Below are 22947 nucleotides of genomic sequence, written 5' to 3' on the forward strand. Positions count from 1 at the left end.
ATCATCTTGCCTATATCATCCTGTACTGAGGGGAGGATGTAGGGCCGGGATGTTTCCTCCCGTCTTGTTGTGTCTAATATTGAGCCTGGATGTGTTTGCTGTCATATCACTTAACCCTGAGATCGGGAGACATTGTCTGCCACTGGGCATGTGGCGGCTGTTTTTCCATTCCTGGCAGATTGTCACATGCATTTTAAATGGAGCCTTAATCCACATTTTCCATTCTGACAGGATTGGCTCCCAGGGTCCCTGAGCTGCATGAGCTAAGCTTTTGTTTCCATGGTGAAATACCTCAGTAGGTGCTCCAAACATGTCCTGTTGGATTTAAACAATCTAAACATCTCTGAATTCACAGTTTGGGCACTATTTTGAGGTGTTGTATTTGTTTGAACAGGACAAGTAGTTGATCTTCAAAGCTATTAATTACACAATGTGTAATAGCAACAAATGTGAAAGCATAGAAAACTTAACAACCAACGGTAACACTTTATAATAAGTCAACGCTTTTTGGCATTTACAAAGTGTTAACTAATAGTTAGTTAATCCTTTATAAAACATTTTGAAACATTAACAATACTAATAAGTTATTAAATAGTTAATAAGATTATTATTAAACACTATGTTGATCATTAATAAACACTGTTAAAAATTATGTATTTTATTCATAATACAATTCATAAGGTGTTTGATAACTGCATTATCATACTTTATAGACAGCTTGTTAATATAGTTGCAAACCAGTAGTTTAAAAGGTGTTAATGGTACATGAGCTGGTATAGAAAGCATTAGCAAATGGTGAACAAACCATTTACATTACCTTTATAAAGCATGAGTAAATAACTAACAACATATTTACTTATGTCTTTAATTAATGTATGCCAAGTCAAATACAGGATGTACACTATGCTTTGCAGATATCTTAACAACTATTTTATAAAGACTTACTAATGATGCAACTTCTGATTAGTAATGCAAGTTATAAAGCATTTACTAACTGTTAGTTAAGGCTTTTGCGTGACCTAATCTAAAGTGTGAACTATTTATGCCTTATTAAGCATTTATAGAAATACTATAGGCCTATAGATGTTGTGTTTTTGTTTTTTAGAAGAAATAGCTGTTAATTTATTTACCTGGGTAATAAAATAGTATTTTATTTCCATTAAGAAGCAATACAGTAGAATTGGTATAAAAGTTGGTTACTCAAAGCTGTATTTTATTTTCCAAAAATGGCTGTAATAAACTGGAAATGTTTAGCTACTCCTCAACAGGTCTGCAAACGCCTTTGAAAGCAGAGATTTGTTAAAACGTTCAAATCGTTTTAACAAATTGAGGCGACAAAGCGTTTGCTGACCTGTCAAAGAGTAAACATTTGGTTTCTTATATACTACAACAATACGTGGGAAGATCCCAAATCAAACACGGCGAATCTGGAGCAGACGCCATCTTGTCAGAGCAATCAGCTGCACTTGTACTGGTGACGTCACTACATCTCCAAGGCAACATATCAACAACTCTTTTGAGAACGTCTTCTGAACCAATAAGAACAGCATATTGGTTCAATTGCAACAACAGTACGAGCGTTCTGATTGGCTAATGGGTAGTCATGCCAGCCGCGTATTAAGTCTTTATATATATCTATGCGCGTATTGACCTCATCTGCGGTCTGATACGTGTTCTTATTGCCCTCCGCTGATGTCATCTTCAAAATGAGCGAGATCGAAGAGTTTTAGTAACCAGATGACAGTGAAGACATCAACAGCGACGAGGAAATTCTTAACTTTCTAAAAGAGCAGAAAAGTGTGAACACAGAGAGATAAACGACAAGCGCTAGGCAGATTGCTAGGTTTGGTTGCTCATATTTCAGATTGGTTGCTAGGTGCTAACACCTGAAACACACCGTGAGAAGACTTGAGTAGAGCTGGACAAAACGACATGTTTTAGCTAAATGAAAAGAGCTAAAAATGCCATATAATAAACAACTTACCTCGACCGTTCGGTCATGCCGGGAAATATCAAACTGAGGTTTTAACGTATCGACCGCTGTCACTCTCGGCTAGTAGCGTTAGAGCTAAGTAGTTAGTAAGACACATGCCTGTCATTACTTTAATAAAATAGTAATTTTGTGTATCACATTGTGTTGTGTCTGTTTCCTTTTGAGAAACGTATGTTCAGCCTTTGTGAATGTGAGGTTCGAGAATGGACAAGAATACCTTAATAAATAACTTATAAATGTTTAATAAGGCATAGATAGTTCACACTTTAGATTAGGTCACGCAACAGCCTTAACTAACAGTTAGTGAATGCTTTATAACTTGCATTACTAATCAGAAGTTGCATCATTAGTAAGTCTTTATAAAATAGTTGTTAAGATATCTGCTAAGTATTGGTGTACATAATGTATTCGACTTGGCGTACATTAATTAAAGACATAAGTAAATATGTTGTTAGTTATTTACTCATGCTTTGTAAAGGTAATGTAAATGGTTTGTTCACCATTTGCTAATGCTTTCTATAGCAGCTCATGTACCATTAACACCTTTTAAACTACTGGTTTGCAACTATATTAACAAGCTGTCTATAAAGTATGATAATGCAGTTATCAAACACCTTATGAATTGTATTATGAATAAAATCTATAATATTTAACAGTGTTTATTAATGATCAACATAGTGTTTAATAATAAGATTATTAACTATTTAATAATGTATTGTTAATGTTTCAAAACGTTTTATAAAGAATTAACTAACTATTAGTTAACACTTAGTAAATGCCAAAAAGCGTTGACTTATTATAAAGTGTTACCCAACCAACTTGTGTGTAAAATAAATAAATAAATCTATATAAATAGAAAGTATGGTTGATCAAAAGAGATGTGCACAGCATGGGAGATGACCTCTTCAGTGCTAATCTTGCTTCCCATTACTGTGACCAAGGTAACGGATATTATAGCCTGAAAGACGAAAAATGATCATCTGCAATTTCATTTTTTGTCGAGACAGAGTTTGCCGTCTCAGTAGTCATTAACATGTGAAGTGTACGGAGAGAGAGAAATGAGAACAGATAGAATGTGACAAGGAAAGTGAAAAGGGGTGATTTGTTGAGGGGAAAAGCAAGACAGTACAGAAGCTGCTCGAGAAAGAGAGGGAGGAAGTGAGAGAATGAGATGGAGAGAGAGAGAGAGAGACGAGAGAGAGAGAGAGAGAGAGAGAGAGAGAGAGAGAGAGAGAGAGAAAGAAAGAGAGAGAGAGACGAGAGTGGAGGTGAAGAGAGGGAGAGTCACACAGGCTCACCTAGGGGAGACATCTCCGGCACTCCAGCCAGGTACGGCCCGTCCAGAAACTTTGGCTCATTGTCGTTGATGTCCTGGACCTTGACCACAAACTCCGACTTGGGCTCCACGGGGATGTTGGAGATGCGGTCCACCGCCTGGGCCTGTAGAGTATAGTAAGCCTGGGCCTCCCGGTCCAGACGCTTAGTGGCGTGGATGTCACCCGTGTTCTCATCGATAGTGAAGATGGACGTAGCGCCCTCCCCTGACAAGACGTACTTCACGTTGCCATCTCCTCTGTCTACATCTGAGTGGAGCTGCAAAGAGAGAGACCACAAAAGCTGGTGTGACAGATGTCCTGGAGGCTGGTGTTGTCAAACCAACTGAAACATTCTGTCATAACAGGAAGACATGCCATGTGTGTTGTTGTTATCCTAAACAGAAGTCATATTTTTTGTAATTTAAATTAATTCATTATTCAGTCATTGATGCTAATACAAATGATTGCATTTTTTCACAACCGAGATGAAGATTGTCAGTGCTGTGAAAAGAAGTATTGTATGAGACATACTTTACAGCAACCGGAGCATGAATACTGTACTGCACTTGACAGTAGGCAGGGTTGTCACAGTGTCAACTGAATAAAAAGGCAACGTTGTCCAGTGAACTGCTGTCTGGTTGAATGCTTCCGAAGCTGGTGATGTTCAAGGTTGTTCTCTCAAACAAAACGTTGTCAATGATGCTACCGCAGACAAAGCCAGACAGTCATAACATTGTTTCAATGTCTTGAATAAAAAGAGATTGTCTGTGAGTCACTCGACTCTATATGTAAGTTTCATTCATGCAAACTTTTTTTCCAGATCACTCAGATTTGTCTGTAAAGAAATCCATCAGACTATAGTTTACAGGTTGGCTGGCATAATGACAGTACTAGTTTCATGTTCATGCCTCAAACTGCTTCAATTGCCACTCTCAAAATGGCCTCAGTATGTTTATTCACCTCATGCTGCTGTCAGGAGAAAACTTGAGTCAAATTGCTTTTTGCTTTCTGTAATTCAGTACCTCCACTGTGTTAGTACAGCAGTCAGATAAAGTTTGGAAACTACTGCCCCCCAGAGTTTTATATTCAGATCTAATCAACAGTAAGAGCAGCATATGAAAAACCGCATGTCCCAGCATGTCTTATTTAAAGAAAACCCCAGTTGAACACTTTCCACCCCTTTTCCTTAATCTCGCCCGTTTTTGAACTGTCGCTGCTCATTTACAGGTGGTGTTTGGAACCTCCTCTCGTTACGCTGGACTTTCATCTAGAGCCATAGTTGCTTCTCTTGCAAAAATGTAAATACCTTTTTCTATAATTTCTGTCTTTGCCTCCCTGGAGGGGAGCATAGCTCAGTGGGCCGTGGTGGCGAGCCTTGCTTAAAAAACACACGCCAGAGAGCACAGGGGCTGGAGCCAGCCAGATCTGAGAGGAAACCAGAAGTGGAATCAAGGCTGACACTTATCCGCAATCTGTATGCAGGCAGCTCTCCCTCAGGACAATCACACTGGTTTTGTGTTTGTGTTGTTTACCTCGGGGGCGTGGAAGAAGAAAGCGGAAACTGTACAGGTGAGCAGCCTGACAGAACTTTATTGCTGCACCTGGTTACCGTGCACAGTATAATATGGGGCATCCCATCATGATAACGATAAGGCAATGTGTGGTTTTGAATGGCAGTGTGTGACTTGAAAGTGTGATTTACTGTGCTATTTGTGTGATGTTCTCAGCTAGGTTACAGTGGGGTTGTCTGCACGGGACTGGGCCTGGAATTTGTTGAAAATGTGTCAGATTGTAGAAGACGCAGGAGATACCGCAGGAGATACCTTAATACTCTGAAAAAGGCAGCAGCTAATGTAAAGTTTAAACCATTATATGTTTTGCCTTGTTGAATATTTTTGGCCCTAATGATTGGCACTTCTCTAGAGAATTCATTAAATCCAGTTTCAGGGATAAACAGAATGATATTTCCACTGCAATGTATTCTGGGTAATATGGCGTACACCACTGTACCTCTTTTTGACCTATTTCGCTTCAGCAAATTTACTCCCTCTGGATGCAATTTTCAGTGTCTTATATAGATAATATGTGTATAAGAAGTATGTGTGTATGAATGTTTCTGTTAGCAATCTAGTATGGCTGAAAGTACTTGCAGTAAAATTGCACCTGATGCATTTCTCCTTTTTACGGTGGGGATACAAAGAAATGGAGAAAGAAAGGAGTCCTTTGGCAATAAAAAAGGGGAAAACTGAATATATAAATAAAAAAACAAATAAAAAAGCCTGGATACTTGTTTCAGCTTTTGTATAATTTCCCTCTCAGGAGGAGAGGGTATTTTCTTCCATTCAGTGGACTGTGTACACAGTTTTGAGCCAACCACAGATACAAAGTTCATACCCAGAAGCATCCTGTGAGCAACACTGGCTCCAGTACACCCAAACAGCCTCCACAGCTGCTCACAAGCCCTTAATCAACAATCGCCCCCAAGAAACATTCGCAGCGCGGTTCGAACGGTCGAGTGTAATGGGGTTTCCACAAGAATTGTAAAATGTTTCACAAACAGCCCAAAATAAAAACCTTAAAAGAAACAGCATCTGTGATGCTGCCCTGGTGTGCTCCTGTGCTTCTCCCCGCTGCTGAGCTTAACGTTTTGAAGGTGGAGAGTCAAACAGAAACAGCCTCCCCCGCTGTCAGTCAAAATATATCTCTGTCTGTCTACAGTGTCAAACAGATATATGGGTAAGAAAGCAATACAATTGTGAACCAGTGGTATATGCTTTCCTGTTGTCCTCTCGTCACATAGTTGCAGCGATTACAATATAACAATGCCAATGTAGTCATCCACTGTCAAAGTGGAGTCTACAAATAAGCATGAGGCCCAGTGAAAGAGGTGGGGTGCTGGGGAGTCACAACATCCTCTCCTATTTACTCTGCCTGGATCTATAGAGGCAATTGTCTTTTATGCTTAATAACCCCAAACACACAGAAACAAACAAACACGCACCTCCACACAAACACACATACAAATACAGACCACCAGGATGCTGAGAACTCCTCAACCAAAAACCACACAGCACATCTGTTTCCTACCCATGTTTCTTCAATCTGGGAGACACATGCAGTTAGAATGTAATTAAGTTAATGTCCCATTATGTGCTCTGAGTCTCCTCATGTAAACAAAGTTTTGTGTTTGATGACGAGGATTTTGACACCAGCATTGACTTGAAGCCAACACCGCTTTTCATTTCGATATCATTGTATTAATTATTGATTGTATCAATACCAACCAAAACCTTTTAGAGCATTACTGAACAAAAACATCCATCAGTAATCCATCAGACTGCTACTGTACACCCACTCATTATAGAGATATAGCAACATATGGCACATTCCCACTATAAGACTGAGGTGTGATGGAGAGGTGGAGAGATGGGCCTGTCTTTCTGTGTGTGAGGGATAACACCATAGAATCTCATGGTGAATTAGGTTCATACTTAAATAAAGTGACCTGTCGCTCCAGACACTCTGGTGCGGTAACAGAGAAAGGCCACAGAGAGTCACAATTGCGGTAATATCCATCAAACAGTACCATCAAGGTTATCATGAGGAACATATTGCCCCTATGATGCATCAAGTAAATTAGCGTAGGGATTCTACGTGTCAGACAGAGACAAGCCGTTTGTCTGACTGAGTTATCTGGGACAGCCACCAGCCATCAGCTCCAAGTGTTTAATGAAGAGGCTGTGCATCCAGTTCCTTTGGTGTTAGTCCACCTATTTCGTCGTCATGGCTTAAAGATGTAAAACACTGATTTGACTAGCAAATGAAACCAGGCAAAGATTCAGAAAGCTGAGGTGAGATGAGAAATGTGTCTGATTTTGATTGTGCGAACAAGAGAGAGAATATTTATTGGGGATTCTTAGGATCAGACCAATTAACACCCTTCTTCAGAGGAAAGATCGCTATCAAGATGGATTATTAAGTGTTACCTTCATGTCAAACTGTAAAGTCCCTCCTCAGCCTGGTCGCATGTGACTTACCACACACCAACACAGACACTCAACATAAAAATGACATTTCAATTCACACTGTACAGAAAATTATACAGATTCACAAAAAAAGTATTTTTCCCTCTCTCTAAAGCAAATTAAAAAAATAATTTTCTTCTCTGAATAAGCCGATTCAAGTGAGTTTAAAGGTAGTTTATCAGCCGTCTGACTCCATGTGGCTGGCACCACCATGTGTATAAATGCTTGACAGTAGTTACAAAGAATCTGGAAATCCTTTCACAGGATACATGGAGAAGTACACACAGCCAGCCTCCCAGTGAGGGTAACGTAAGCCTCACTGATCTCTGCTGCTGAGCACATGAACGAATCGCCTTTCAATCAACGTCGAAAAGATTCAACATTCAATCAATGATTTTCACTATTCTGATTGCCATTTATGCATTTTTCCTCTCCCTCGGAGGAGGGAAACTTCATACAGTATGTGCACCTGCTGGCATCCTCTTAATAACTCAGGAACACAGCCCAGTTACCAAAGGGAAAAAAATAAATAAGAAATGACTATGAAATTGTGGTTGGTGGGGAGGGAGGGTGTTAATATATAGCCAAGATTTCAAATACAAAACCTTATTGGATAATGGAGAATGAGAAACTGAGAAAATGTCCACCAAACATGGAAGCACAAGCAGGGTATTTACACAACACAGTGCGTCCAGTGAATGTTACTGAAGGTTTTGAGTTGTCCCATTTATCCACCACCCTGATCATTTACACACCATCAGCAGAAGGCTTTTTGGGGGAGGCATGAATTGTGCCAATAAAATGAATCCCAAGATTCAATCCTCAGGTCTTCTCATTACTCTGGTGGTTTGTTTGGTGTCATGAGCTGTTTGTTCGGAAATTTCCTTTTCTCTCATCTCCTCCTAATCCACTTCAAGTCTAGCACATGATGCTCCTACTATTGGGGCAGAATGAGGGTTGTCAATAGAGGAAAATAATATAAATGCAAATTCCAGGTTCTTGTATTGCAACTCTGTTCATGGAAGCACTCTGTAGGCACACTCAAAAGTGTATGTCAGTGAGCTGTCAGTTCGGGATCCGTATTGCTCCCAGAACAGAACAAAGGTCACAAAGATTGTATCTAAGGAGCCTGTTAGTGAGAAAAAGAGCTTTGATTCCCTCCCCCCTTTGAGCAGGACGCCTATTCATGTCCTCTGTGTGTGAACGTGTACGGGATGGGGGCAGCCAGCCAAATGTCAGACACACTGAGGAAGGAAAAAAAGGGGAAGCCAGCTTGATGACTTTCATTGGCAGCGATGACAAATTTTCACGGTGGCAATAATGACAAGACTGAGGCGACAGGGGAGGGGGGGGAGGGGGAGGGGGGAGGGGTATTAGGAGGGGGAGGGGGAGGGGGGAGGGGGATTTTAAGGCCTCGGAGACACACACTCCTACATGTCTTTAATTAAAAACACATGTCAAGTGCAACTCTAAAGACAGGCAGATGGTAGCTGTGAAAACATGAGATGAGATGTACTGTAAAGCCTTTGTTTGAAGGCTGAGATGGGCAATGGATGATACAGGTGTGTGTGTGAGTGTGTGCATGTGTAGGTGTGTGTGTGTGCATGTGTAGGTGTGTGTGAGAGTGCCTATGTTGCAATGACTGGCCATGCCATTCCTTCAGACGTGAACAACATCATCTCATTGCATCTGGCAAGGTGAAATGTAAGTTGTCTAGACAGACCTTCGACACTTCCTATAATGGCTTCATTCATTCAAATTAGGGAGAGAAGCCAATCTACAACAATGGGTCTTTGGAACATACACTGCTTTTCAAATGCAATGAAAAGGACTAAAACATTTGATATAATGAATTCTGTAGCCATTGTCTATGTTGACAACATATATGTTAACAACGTAGCTACAATCTGCTAACGCTAATGTCCTTGCCAAAAGGACTACTTCAACTACTCAATCCCTCTCTTCAACAGGCAATGCAAACAATCTCTGTGTTCTATGTAAATAATGTATCTACATATGTACAAGGGCTAAAACATAATTGCCGGTGTTTGTTTACACTTGACGTTCGCGCACACTCTCTCGAGTCCTCTTCATAGTTAACAGGTTGTGATAGCCAAGCTTGACACACATTATTTAGATTAAAAACCTGTTCATTGAAGGGTTCCTGTGTCGACAAGAACTTCCATGTAACCACTTGACAGCAATTATATCAATAGTTTCCTCTAAGAGCCAGGCAACTTTATCATCCTCGTACAGAAAATGTTGTCAGAAGAGTATTTGTGAGGGAAGGATGTCATGGGGTTGAAAAAGGGAATTCATAATCGAAGGGAAATACAAAGCCTTGAATTGGAACATTACTGTTTGTAATCGATTGAACTGTATAAAGTGCAGCGTCTTTGCCACACATTACAAAAATTAAACATTGACTTATCAACAGTTGTTGAAGAATAAGTATACCTTCCATAATTGTACCAACTTATGTATCTATGCCATTACACATTTACTGTAGAAGCACATTTCTGCATTTAAAATCTTTACACTTCAAATTTCATTGCATCGGAGTGTGGTGTTGATTCACCAGAAGTCAAGACTGTCAGAAGTCAAGATTGTCAACATTTACACAACCCTGAACAAGAGTCTTGGAAAAACATCAGCCCATAACTGAATAAACATATCAAGTCACTGGAGACGTGTTCCATTTTAAAATGCCCTTTTTCTTCAGGTCTGAACTGTGGTATTTCTACCCTAATGGCAACCTTAGCATGTATGTCAGTGCTCTGAAATTTGGTCAGAACTAAAACTGTTTACCAATGTTCGGCGGCGATTGACATTTGTTGAAAGTGGCCTTTAGTAAAAGTCATAGCTGAGGCGTGAAGAGGTTTAGAGATGAGGCTGGCCTTCTCCTACAATACTGTGGAAGGTGGAAGGAAGAACAACTTCAATCAATTAGTACTAAAAATCCTTTCAAATACTCTGTGTTTATTTGAGTCTGCCGGGACAGTGAGGTGGATGCTGGATCACTTATTGCGCATTCCACAAATCACATTGCACTCTTCTTTATATCTTATTTTATTTGTATTGTATATTTTATATATTTTTTAAATTCATTGTATAGTAGTGCTTAGAATTATTTAGATACTATTGTCAGTTTTCTAAATTTTATATTTTCTACATTTTATATTTAAAACTCTTATATGTTTACCGTATGCACCTTCCTGCCACAGTAAATTCCTTGTTTGTGCAAATTTACTTGGCGAGTAAAGCTGATTCTGATTCTGATGTGTTGGGACAAGCCCATTGGTCATATTGCAAAAAGTTAAATCAACATTTATGTATTTGAAAATATTTAAAACACATTCTCAGATCACATTCTTAGTTCTGTGCAAGTACTTATTTTACTTTACAAAAGAACTTAAAGGTTTCAGACATTGCCATCATTAACTCAAATCTCTTGTATCAAGGTAGAACCAACTTGACCTCCTGTCCATCCTCTGATTGCATGCAGATAATACTGTAATATATGTACTGTACTCTATCAATGACTTCTGCTCAGTCTAATTTGAACCAGCTTGTATTAGATTCATTAAGCCACTAATTTGTCAAATAGAAACTGAAACAAGATATTGATTGGATAGCGTGTATGGACCAAGCACGGCAGAGAATCCAATACATACATTACCATCATAGATCCCCAGGGGTAAACACATGCATGAGCCACACTGTGACTAACGTACTGGAACATAGGGGTGCGGGGGGGATAGAACAAGGTGGCAATAGAACACTATAGGCCTCCATCCAATCAAGTTTGTTTAAAATCCATAACTGTCTTTTGTCCTGAGATAGAAGATGTTGCCCCGTTCAGAGAAAATAGACTATAAATTGGGTGAAATATTTCATTTCGGAAACTCTAATACCTTGAGAATGTTGGTGAAAGTTGATACCTGTGGTGTAGTGATGTGGATGTAAGGACAATGCCAGTCTCTCAGTGCTGTTGCCAAGTAAAGTGGCTCTAGCTGAGGGGATTAAAAGCGTCTCACACAAGCAGTAGTACTTCAAACAATACGCTACCTTAAACCTAAGCTTGAGAGCGCCTTTGGGAGAGAACACACTACCTCCAGAAGTGAATACATTCAGTCCTGTCCACAAAAACACAGTGAATCATTCTCTCCACTTCCACATCCTTTCTGAAGCATTTCCAGAACATATGCTCAAAGAACCTTACTGTAGACCACAGGCCATCCCAGCTGTGAATCATCTTCTAGTCTTTGCATAGTGTCAGCCCGGGGCATAATTTAACACTGTCAAGACTAAAGACTCATCACCTTTGCTGAAAATGAATGAGCTAAGAATAGAATGACTTCTCAGAAATATATCCAACAACCATGGAGCATGTGAATTTAAGCTACAGTGATGATAACAAAGTGATATAAGTGACAATGATAACTTATAGCGATGGATTCATAAAGAATATACAGGAACCTTTTAAAATTAAAGTGTTTGTCTTCAGTAGAGTAAAACTAGACTAACTGTCGAAACGATACATTATTTTGAAAACCTGAATGAATCGCAGAGTGTGCACCACAGAGTACAGTAGCATCTTGCCTTAAATCCTTTTTCCTTTTAAATAATTTGAACATTATTCCAGAGTCTCTTCTGTAATATGGTAGATGAGACAACAAATGAAAATAGTTACCAGTTAACTGATATTTGATACACCCAGATCTGACTGCTTTCATTAGAAAAAGACGTTCATCAGCTCTTCTACATCAATACTGTAATCTAATTACTGCTCTCATGAAAATGGACGCCCTCCTTTATTGACTTGTCCTATTACGTTAGACACACAGTTGACAATGTATGTTGACTCCCTCTAATTCATACTATCTGGATCATTTATACAAATGGATCAGATTACTTTATCAGTCTAATTTCCACAGGCAGGTCTAAGACAATCATGTCTTTTCCACGACTCTTTATCTAAAGTCTGTTTAAATCGAAACCGTTTGTGTTGGAAAACAAAAGGTGGTGTGTCTGTATCCCCCCAAAAAACATTTTAATTCAAACAATAATTTCTACATTGTTTGAGGCTACCTTTTTAATAATTCAAAAGATCTGTATTGTTGAATTACCCCAAAATCTAAAACAAACTTCCAACCACAGTTAAAAACTAAAATGTGTGTGTGATGATGAATAAACAAGCAGCTATTTTACATTAACACCATGAACGCCTATCTGCTGCACCCATGCAGTATGAGGAAACACTGTTAACAAGGGCATCAAACAAACCCGAATGGTACAATCATTTCAACAATGATTTTACTTATTTTTTCATACCTCTGTTTCTTAGCAACGCACCGAAAAAATACTATAAAGTGAGAGAAATAAACCCGGAGGACTGTATCAAAGGCAGATAAATTACATCATCAACATTTAGCAGACGCTCTTATCCAGAGCGACTTACAGTAAGTACAGGGACATTCCCCCCGAAGCAAGTAGGGTGAAGTGCCTTGCCCAAGGACACAACGTCACTTGACACGGCAGGGAATCGAACTGGCAACCTTCAGATTACTAGCCCGACTCCCTCACCGCTCAGCCATCTGACTCGAAACATTTCCAAGAACTACTCAAACTTGTAACTCAAGTCTGCACCCTTCAATGCTTTCAATCAATTTACCCAAACATGATAATAAGGTAATTCGGCATAAAGTATTGTATCTAAACTATGACAAGATCAAACCTTACCTGACACTCCAAGGAGTTTGCTAGAGTTTTTAACTGCTCAGTGCTTACTGACATACTGTATTGTGAATAAGAGGTGACAATGCAAATGTCCAATCTTGCAATTAGACATCATGCAAACATGTTTTCTCCGTTTTGAAAAACTGACTGATTGCCAGTTGCATCACGTCTTCATTCCGTCCACTTTGATGCTTTGGTTCACAGATAGGCCTCCCCACGTCCCTAGGGGTCCTCGGCACTGAGCTTCCCCCAACCTCTGATCTCCTACCTGGGTACCCCGTGTATACTGTCCCCCCTGTCAGCTTGCATCCAGTCCTCCCAGGCTAGCCATGCTGCTCTCTGCCCAATCGGCAGCTGTGCTGGTCTGTTTGTGCTAAGGTATGGAGCGTGAGTAGCAGCGATTGAGAGTGACCCCCTCTGTGGTAGCGCCGTGCGCTGATGCTAATCCATTTGAAAGAGAACCCCCTAACAGAATGCTAATGAGTTAGCTAGCTGGCACAGCTCTTACAAGAGCTGCATGTTCCGATGTTAGCGCCTGCGAGGGCCACACTTAATGCCCGTGACACATGTTGCAGGATGTTTTTTTTCTTTTTCGTTCCCATCTAAATTGAATGACTGTGGTTACAGGCTTACAGCACATAGTGTCAGCCACCCGGTGGGAAAAGCTCGGCCAAGGAGGGAAAAAATCTGTCAACCAATGATTTATTAACATGATACTGTGACCCAATTACCAGATTTTGTCCATAGAAACCATGTGGTAGCCACATTTAACTATACATGCAACTACTCTTCAAGCACGGCCTCAATGTTTTTGGGACACTCAATAATGGACCAAGTCAACCATCATACATAATCTTGTGCTTCTTTATAGCATGGGGCATGAGTCCTTATGTTATGTGCTAGGCAGGAAGACAAAACTCACTGCTGCCCAAACGCTGCCATTAGAGGATGAACAGTAAAAATAAGTCTGTCGGTTAATTGGACGGTTAGTCTTGGACATGGCTCTGTAAAGAAGCAAAAGACGGAACACAAGGGTCCGGTCTGATGTGCTCCTCGGCCGACCATCTGATCTGAGGGAGGAGATCTTCTGCCTCGGGCATGATGGGAAAATCTCTGTACTCAGTGAATCGTGAACAGAGCTACGAGGATGGCTGAAGCAGTCTTAGTGGGTTGCTGTCAACACAGCCACAACATAACACATAGACGTAGTTGAAAGTTGTTTCTGGAGAAGCCAGAGGTTCTGAACATGTGTTGTGTTTGAAAATATAGCTCAGGCAAAACAAATTTAATAATATCTTGAAAAAAATTATGGGAAAATAAGTAAATTAGCCAAAAAGTGGTGTTTTCTATTTGTCTTTTATAGCATGCATAGTTAGATCACTAATTTGGCACCAGCTACAGATCATCTCATTCAAACTGTCGCAAATATTTTGTCACATGAACACCCTTCGTAAAATTATAATCAAGTCGTGTTTACCAGCGTATGCCTGCTTAAGAGGATGAGCAACTCCGCCATGTCACTTCCCTAAAAAAAATGTGTCACCAATTTTCAGTTCAGTCTGTGTAGTTTGTGAGGCTTTAATGTATGTTTTCTCTGGCTTTCTGTGACTGCAGCTGATTTCAGGCCAGTGCACTTACCCCAGGCAGAGTGCCAAGGCATAATGAGACATTTGGTTGTGAAATTCGGAATCTGACAGAATGCATTAAAGCCCAACAGACTGCAGATGCAGAGGGAGCAGCCATGCCAAAGTGATGACTTCTCATTTCCTACCCATTACATCATATTTCCCTCCAGTTCTGGTAACACAAATGGCCGGATCCATGTGGTGGATGTTACATTGTTTGCACTCAAATGCCAGATTGCCATTGAGATTTCAATCGTTACTATTTTTTTTTCTTCTTCTTTCCCACAAATGGCCTAAAAAAGCTGAGGGAATCATGCTAGATACAGTTTAGTCCTTGAATTAGGATTATACTATGGATTATTGACTATATTAGATACTGTATTGGACTGACAGAAGCAATTCTACTGCAGTCTTGTGAAACTCTGTAACAAAATGTCGATGACATGCAGGATTAATCCAACCAAGATAACACTTTATAAATGATCTGAATTGGAATTGCCATTCTGTGCCCCCGAGTCAAAGCACATATCAAACCATCTTGCGTATCAGGAATTTCCTCTCTATGACAAGACACGGGGTCAGCCCGTCCCTCACTACACACCATGAGGTCACGGCACACAAGCCTCTGCAGAACTGTGCTGTTGCCATGTCACACACGCCGTGTGACAAGCGCCATGTTAGAGGACGAGTCATGTGACACCTCCCAGGCAACTCGCACGGCCTCTGGGAATAAATAGATATGATCTGTCAGGGGTGTGAAAGGGTCAGTATGAGCTGAGGGTAGGATTCAGGCTAGGGAGGAGGCAGAGCCATCCAACACCAATAAGCTCGCAGTAATATCAAGTGTATCAAATATGTGCAGGAGCAGAAGGGTTTCGACTTTTGTATCTCTACAGAACGCTCTATAAAACCTTGTAGAACCAACATTGTGCTATTTTAAAACTTTCTTCTGGAATGTTTGAGGGAAAGGTTTATCAGGGTGTTCTAATTGTCTCACATCCCTGCATGTGAGATTTCGTTGTAACTGTTCAATATGAGTTCAGCAATGGGAGTGGATCTTCAACATTGCCTCTTGGGACGAGAACCTGCCGGAAAAGAGCCTGAGCCTGATCAGTCGTACCTTTGGTTTACCTCCCCATGCTAATTTAAAATGTCAGAATAAGGCCGACACAAGACCACCTCAAAGTGTATGTATATAAAAAAAAAGAGTTCTTTCAAAGGTTAAATGCAGATTCAGCCTGATTGTTGATGCAGTGCACACCAACATACATGACAAAACACATCAATAATATTTGACATCATTAGATGCTTACTCAGGAAGGGACGCTGCCTCAATCCCTAACCATGTCTATAACTATCTCCATAACAATGTTCATAAAAATGCTAATGTTGGTATGCTTCCTGCTCCAGCATACAGAGATAGGAAGCAAGAGACTGGAGAGTATTGTGAGAACCAACCCCCCTTTAAACTCCTGCTGCGGGCGGTAATCTAGTTCAGAGTCGAGGAGTCCAGACCCAGTAAATAACACCCAGGCCTGGAAGATTATCCTGCACATGAGCTGGAAGATGAGATCTGATCTGATATTAACACTAGAAAATTCCTCATGGATGCATGGATCCAGGAGCCCACACACGACCCATCTGGCCGACACTGAGAGACCAGCCAACTCTGTGTGAAGGAGCTGTCCGTCTGTTACGTGGTGCTGAAACAACACTTTGAGGAACCAATGTTTCTATGTGAAGCTATGCGTCTGTCTAGGGGAGGCCAATGACAAAAACATTCTAGAACCACTTCTGTGTCGTAAACAGAACTTTTCATCCATGTGAAATCCCATACAATGTGCAGTTTGGAAGCCAAAACTGTTCTGTATGACCTGAAAGTGAATGGAACGGTATGTGTAATATGTAATGTAATTTATAAATCGGGAGTCAGTAATGGATATATCGGGAGTCAGGTGGCTGAGCGGTTAGGAAATCGGGCTAGTAATCTGAAGGTTGCCAGTTCGATTCCCGGCTGTGCAAAATGACGTTGTGTCCTTGGGCAAGGCACTTCACCCTATTTGCCTTGGGGGGAATGTCCCTGTACTTACTGTAAGTCACTCTGGATAAGAGCGTCTGCTAAATGACTAAATGTAAATGTAAATAAATAGGTTCACATTGTACTGCTTGTTCCTGATATGACACATCAGGTGTTATTGTGACAGTGGCACACCAGGTACAGTACAGTAGATAATGGCTGTATTGAGACATATGTCCAATGTGTTGCTATGTTGTGTGTAACAATTTAAAATAGAAAATCTCCTAAAGTTAGACATGTAAGAACGCAAACAGGGCTGCTAATTTGTACCATCTGCTGAATTTAACTCTGTAAATAAATACGTAAATACGTGTTAAACAAAACATAAGAAAATCAGAGAGTTAACTGCGTGGGTTGTGGGTTCTTCTCAGTCATTTCTCTGATTAAATCTTCCAAATTTGTTCAGGATTTCAAAACACAGGCAACAGTATTGACAGCATGTTTTGACAAAGCTGCAAATCCACTGAGATGTGATTACCGAGCAAAACAGGGATGTGAACACGTACCTTGCCAACGTACAGCGGCTCATTGCCAGTGTACTCCTCCAGCACAAAGAACTGATTCCACACCCAGCTGCGTTTCTGTCTGCGGAGGCCGTCCCGCTGGTTTAGGGAAGAGCTCCAAGGCCTGTGGGGCTTATCCTCAGGGGACTCCACCTCCTCCAGGGCCCCAGAGATGGAGCTCACCCCCCAGCAGACCTTCTCCCACAGGGGGAGCAGCAGAAGCAGGAGAGTCACGGAGGCTCTCCACACACCCCAGCCACACCACCTCATCTGGGCCCCGTTTCCCAAAAGCAGCCCAAGTTCCAGATCAGCCGGTTAAAAAAACAAACAAACGGGGGGAGTACAAACGTCAGGATAAAAAACGAGTCTTATCCACACATGTAGTGAGTCTCAGTTTCTCCAGAGACCAAGATGACTCGGAGAGAATACAACCCTGAAGGACTGTACTGGAGGGCTGGGATTGGAGGAGGAAGTCCAGCTGTCCTGTCGGCTGTGGTGGTTGGTGGTCCTTGGTGTGGCACCTTGAAAGACTATGTGGTATCTCCCTCCAGTCTGAAGAAGGTTGACATTGAAGGCTGCTTTGGGGAGGTCGATGGCGATGGACAAGCTTGATTCTTCACTGTAGAGGTGAAGTAATTGACACCTATCAGAACAGAGAGAGAGAACGAGAAGCAAAGGGAGAGAAGGAGAGAGAGGGAGAAATATCTGTCAGCAAAATTGCCTCTGTGACCGCAGCCACTTTCGACAGCAAGTAATGTGCTTGCTGATGCAACGATAATGACATTTTTTCGGCAATGATAAAAGGAATTGGCAAAAAATGAATAGACAGTAAATATAGTAAATACAATCAACACATCCTTCGGGGAGCTTGACTGTATACACCCTTGCATGCATAAATCAAGGAAATTGAATAAGGTCAAATGTTACTTAGAGCATAAGTGGGGGGAGATGGCCTGCCTTTTCAATGTACACACAAGCAGAGTTTTTCCCCCGTAGAGGGTAACAATAGCAGGTGTTTGGAATATCAATTAGTGTCGTTCTGCAGGGCTCCCATCACCTCTCCTGCAAATCCACCAAGGTCGCTATTCTGTCACATTTCTTTTGTGTGGGAGAGCAAAGCAGGGGGCAGGAAGGCTCACCACTCACACCTAACAAGCCACATGATCTGCGTGGTGAGCCCTCAACATCCCCCAGATTAAAAATAAATCGGAGCCGTCAGCAGCATGATGGACCTGAGCGCCCCTGACCCCTGGTCCCCAGGGCCCGCTAGCCAGGACGAGGCTAGCCAGGACGAGGCTAGCCAGGACGAGGCTAGCCAGGACGAGGCTAGCCAGGACGAGGCTAGCCAGGACGAGGCTAGCCAGGACGAGGCTAGCCAGGACGAGGCTAGGAGAGCTGTCTCTCAGACACCAGTCTCACCAGCCACACAAGCCTCGGCTCAACAACGAGCACAGTGAGAGAAACAGATCAAACTGGTTCATATTGTGTTTAAAGGATGAGGTGTAGTCACAACACAGCATGACAGAGGAAGATTTCTGTTCTTCTGCAAACAACTTGACAAGTGTATCTTTATCGAGTGAATGAAAGTCATACTGTGTTTCTAGCATGTAGACTCATCATTTTACCTCCAAATTCCAACCACCCCCACACCAAGTTCCACATGTGCAATAACCATACTGAAGAGTAACTAGGTAACAGATCATTTAAAAAGTGTTGCCAATAGTGGTATGTTGGGTATAACTTTAAATCCACAGGTGACTGCAGAAGAGGAAACATGGGAGGGTAACAAGATCGCTGCTCCAGTCAGGACTTTGAATGAGGATGTGCTGGGGTCAGAAACCACACACAGTCTGCTGGGGAGGTGCTGAAAACAGACTCTTGAGAAACTGAGAAGCTTGACCGCACATGTATTTATTTCCTCACTGACCTCTCTTTTTCCTCTCCTCTATGAATAGTATTGGCAGGTGCCTGAGCAATAGAGATAATAGCCTTGGCACATTGTGACCTCTTCTTTCCTTCACACACTCTCGAAACACTAATTTGACTGTCTGTTCTTCCCCTCCAAGCAAAATGTGTCGCCATCAAATCCTGTGGAAGTCATGCACCAGGCTTCGCCATAGATACTCTAGATTTACAAAAGGGGTTGAATCATGTATAGCTTGCATTTTAGAAATATGTCACAGTTCAACAAATCATTTCAGGAAGACGTCTTAGTTCATCTAGGTTTGAAAGCGATAGTTCTAACAACAATGCTCAAATACCCAATGACAGAATTGGCCATTTTTTCTGATGACCCCTCCCACCTCTCTGACATTTCTGTTCCCAGCTGGTGTGCACACAAACACACAAACACACACACAGACAAACCTTTAGACAAGAAAACCTTCAGGGTACCCTGCCTTTGTGCTTGTTAAAGAAACTAGCTGGACTCTTCCCACACACACACACACACACACACGCACACACACGCACACACTTTGCACCCAAACATACAAATCGTACATACAAACATACAGTAGACGGACACAAATGCCCCCCACACACACACACACACACACACACACATACACACACACGTAATGCCTCTGCATGGCAATTTAATGGAAGCAGCAGAAAGTGGAGCACATCCAGCTTGAGGCAGAGTTAAGCCCGTGGAGGTGGGCTACGTTAGATGGTAACTCTGTGGCGGAGAAGCTAGGCAAAGGGTCAGGCTGAGGTGGAGTCTAGAATTAATGCCCCTTGTTTGTGCTTAACCCACAGCCATATAGATGAGAACTGGGAGTGAGTTGTCAGGGGAATCAGGAGCTTGATGTGATCTGCATCACTGAAGACTAGGAGGGAAGATGGGGAGTGGCGGGGGGGGGGGGGCAGCTGTATTCAGTCTTCAGCTTTGAGACTTCCTTCTTTCTGTTCATCTTGTGAGGTTTTTAAAAGACGATAGGATGAATTTCGTTCTAAACTAATTTAATTTTGAAACTGTTCGTCTTGTGTGTAGCATTTTAATTTGTTCTTGCAAAGATGTAGCAACACCAAAAAACCTTCTCTTTCTCATATCTCTCTGAATATCTCTCCTTCCCACTCTCTTTTTCCCCCTCCGTCTCTCTCTCCTTCCCATTCCCTCTTTCCCCCTCTGCCGTTCTCTCCCTTATATTGCTCTCTCTCTCTTTCCCCCTCCATCTGTCTCTCTCTTCCCTCTCCCTCTCTCTCTCTCTCTCTTTCCTCTTTCTATCCCTTCGTCTCTCACTGAGGGGCCAAATCCCATTTACCAGAAACAGGATTACAACTGCATAGTAACCAATCATTCACTTTCTTTCTTTCATATCCTTCAAAATTGTGTATAGTTCACCCCAATTCAATATGGGAATTCAAACCAGGGACCCTGACTGACTCAGACTTTAGTACTACTAAAGTTTTGGTGCGGTCTGTGAGCAATTTTCTATGGTACATGACGAGTGTGCTATAACCAAGCTCTTACTGTAATTCGAGTTCCGTGATCCTCTTGGTTTGATCACAGCAACATAGAATAGGTGGTTATGATAGCTAATAGAAATAGCAATTGGCCTGAGTGAAGACATAGAGACTAAGTATTTCGTGAGTTCAATACAAATAAAGAAATTCTAAAAGTCAGGTGCAACCTACCATATGAATTAATTAATACATTCTTAGCCAATACAAACGAATACAAATAAATGAATTCATTAATTAATCTTTTAAATTGCAATGTGTCCACCTGCAACAGTAAACAACGTTTGAAATTAGGTTTTGCAGTGATTAATAGCATTGCTCTAATAAAAAAAATTAGCTGATTAATTTGGTAGGGCAAAATAACTGCTGATTCATGACACTATAAAGATTCCAATATCAAGTGACATTCATTCATTTAATTAATTTTCCAATTATGAAAGCATTGCTTATTAATTCAACCCTTTATTGGCGAAGAAATTAATCAATTATAGCTGGAGAGCATGAAAACGTACATTAATATAATATCTTAAAATCTGAGCTGTAACTATTCCGTGTTGAACACCCACCTAGGCTATCTACTTTCAGCTCTACCCTTAAAGGCAGTATAGTTTCTCTAATCCAAAACGAAGACAGAATAAGTCCTTCGTACGTTTGCAGGATGTTTTGCACACAATCCTGTCATGCTTGAGTGCCCCACGGAAGCATCAAGGCTGGGCTACCTGGGAACTCAATTCTAGTCTATCTTACCGCCAACAGACGAGCAGAATTCAAATAGCTTCTCAGCCTCTCAAAAAGCGTCATACCTCCCCCTTAGGCTACCTTCCTACTTCTGTAAGTATCTAGAACGCCGGGCTGTAGTATGTTAAGATCATACTAAATGCCATTGGGCGGAGTACAAAATAAACCAGACACCGTTATAACAAAGTTTTTTCATGTCATTCAATTTTTATGTAATTTATATTTTTATTTCAGTATACAACAAAGATGCACCTGTTTTCCAAGATCATCTTGTTGCATGCGTAGAGCGATCAACCTCATTCTTAATGTATATTCAACCTAGACTGTTCCATTCGAAATCCTCCACTAGACTGACAACATTTTACCAATAACAGCTCAGGGTCAGCTGGAAGGTAATCCTACAGGAAAGGGGAGTTGTATATATAATTTCAAATATCAAAAAAGACCCATGATGGCAAAACATTCCACAGAAAACCTTAGTCAACATCTTAGTTAACGACCGACCACTGCAGGAAACCCGTGTCTACTGAATACTAATTACAGAATTAACGACCAAACCGTTTTTCATGAACTAACCATACAACAACTTCTGTAGATCCTATGGGAAACTGATCTATCCCTGAAACGCAACTGCTGCGAGCCGCAACTGCACGCACATGCTCAAATACGTTTAGAATGTACTCACCGAGTAGAAAGGATTCAACTTCATCACACATCTGGCAGCCGAGGTTGGTTTTAAGTGATAAAAGTTGAGGTTTCACCGCGTCCCTCAAATGCGTGCGGCGTACCACTTGTGAGCATCGTAGGAATTATTCCTGGTCGCATCCAGAGTAATTAGGACGAAACTGAACTACGAACCAAACAGCGCGTAAATGCGCACACAAGCAGGAGCAGTGAGATGCGGCACAGTCACTCCGCGCTCAAGTCCGACCAGCTACTCTCTCTCTCTCTCACTCTGTCCCTCTCTCTCTCTCTCTCTCTCTCTCACTCGCTCTCTCTTTCGTTCGCACACACGCCCTCTCACAGTCACTCACTCAAACGAGCCGATGCTCTCTGAGTTGTTCCGAACGCTAGTATCTGACCAGTGCTTGCTCCGTGGCACCCAGCTGCGAGGTGTTTGGCTACTCCCACACAGGCGGACACACCACCAAACACTGAGGAAGAAAAGCCCAGAAGAACACCAGAAACCACTAGAAACACCAAACACCGAGGAAGCATACTTCTGACACCTTCAGTGGTTTACTTTTAACCTCAGCTGGTAACGCACAATCTTGTTACTAACTCAAAGCAATGGCTTAACATACGCAACAGGCTAAGATTTACATGGCAACATGCAATTATAACGAGAGTTCTTCTGAAATCTAGGCCTACAGTATGAAACATGAAGTCAAGACTCCTATAGGAAGGTCTTGACCTTGCCACAATCAATTGAAATAAAATGTGTTTATTTACAGTAATATGCACAA

General features: G+C 41.5%; 1 protein-coding gene across 1 annotated transcript in view; it reads right to left on the reverse strand.

The window, feature by feature from the left end:
- The window catches only part of LOC134035195 (cadherin-7-like), a 58557-nt gene extending 36157 nt beyond the window's left edge, over positions 1-22400 (reverse strand). Inside the window, exons 1-3 of the mRNA XM_062480109.1 lie at positions 22167-22400; positions 17282-17921; positions 3292-3586 (exon numbers count right to left, since the gene is read on the reverse strand). Of these exons, the coding sequence (XP_062336093.1) occupies positions 3292-3586; positions 17282-17548 (562 nt within the window). The 5' untranslated portion in view covers positions 17549-17921; positions 22167-22400. The remainder of the gene's footprint in view (positions 1-3291; positions 3587-17281; positions 17922-22166) is intronic.
- Positions 22401-22947: the final 547 nt, after the last annotated feature.

Source organism: Osmerus eperlanus, chromosome 15 (assembly GCF_963692335.1).
Source record: "Osmerus eperlanus chromosome 15, fOsmEpe2.1, whole genome shotgun sequence".
In the NCBI taxonomy this organism is placed as follows: Eukaryota; Metazoa; Chordata; class Actinopteri; order Osmeriformes; family Osmeridae; genus Osmerus; species Osmerus eperlanus.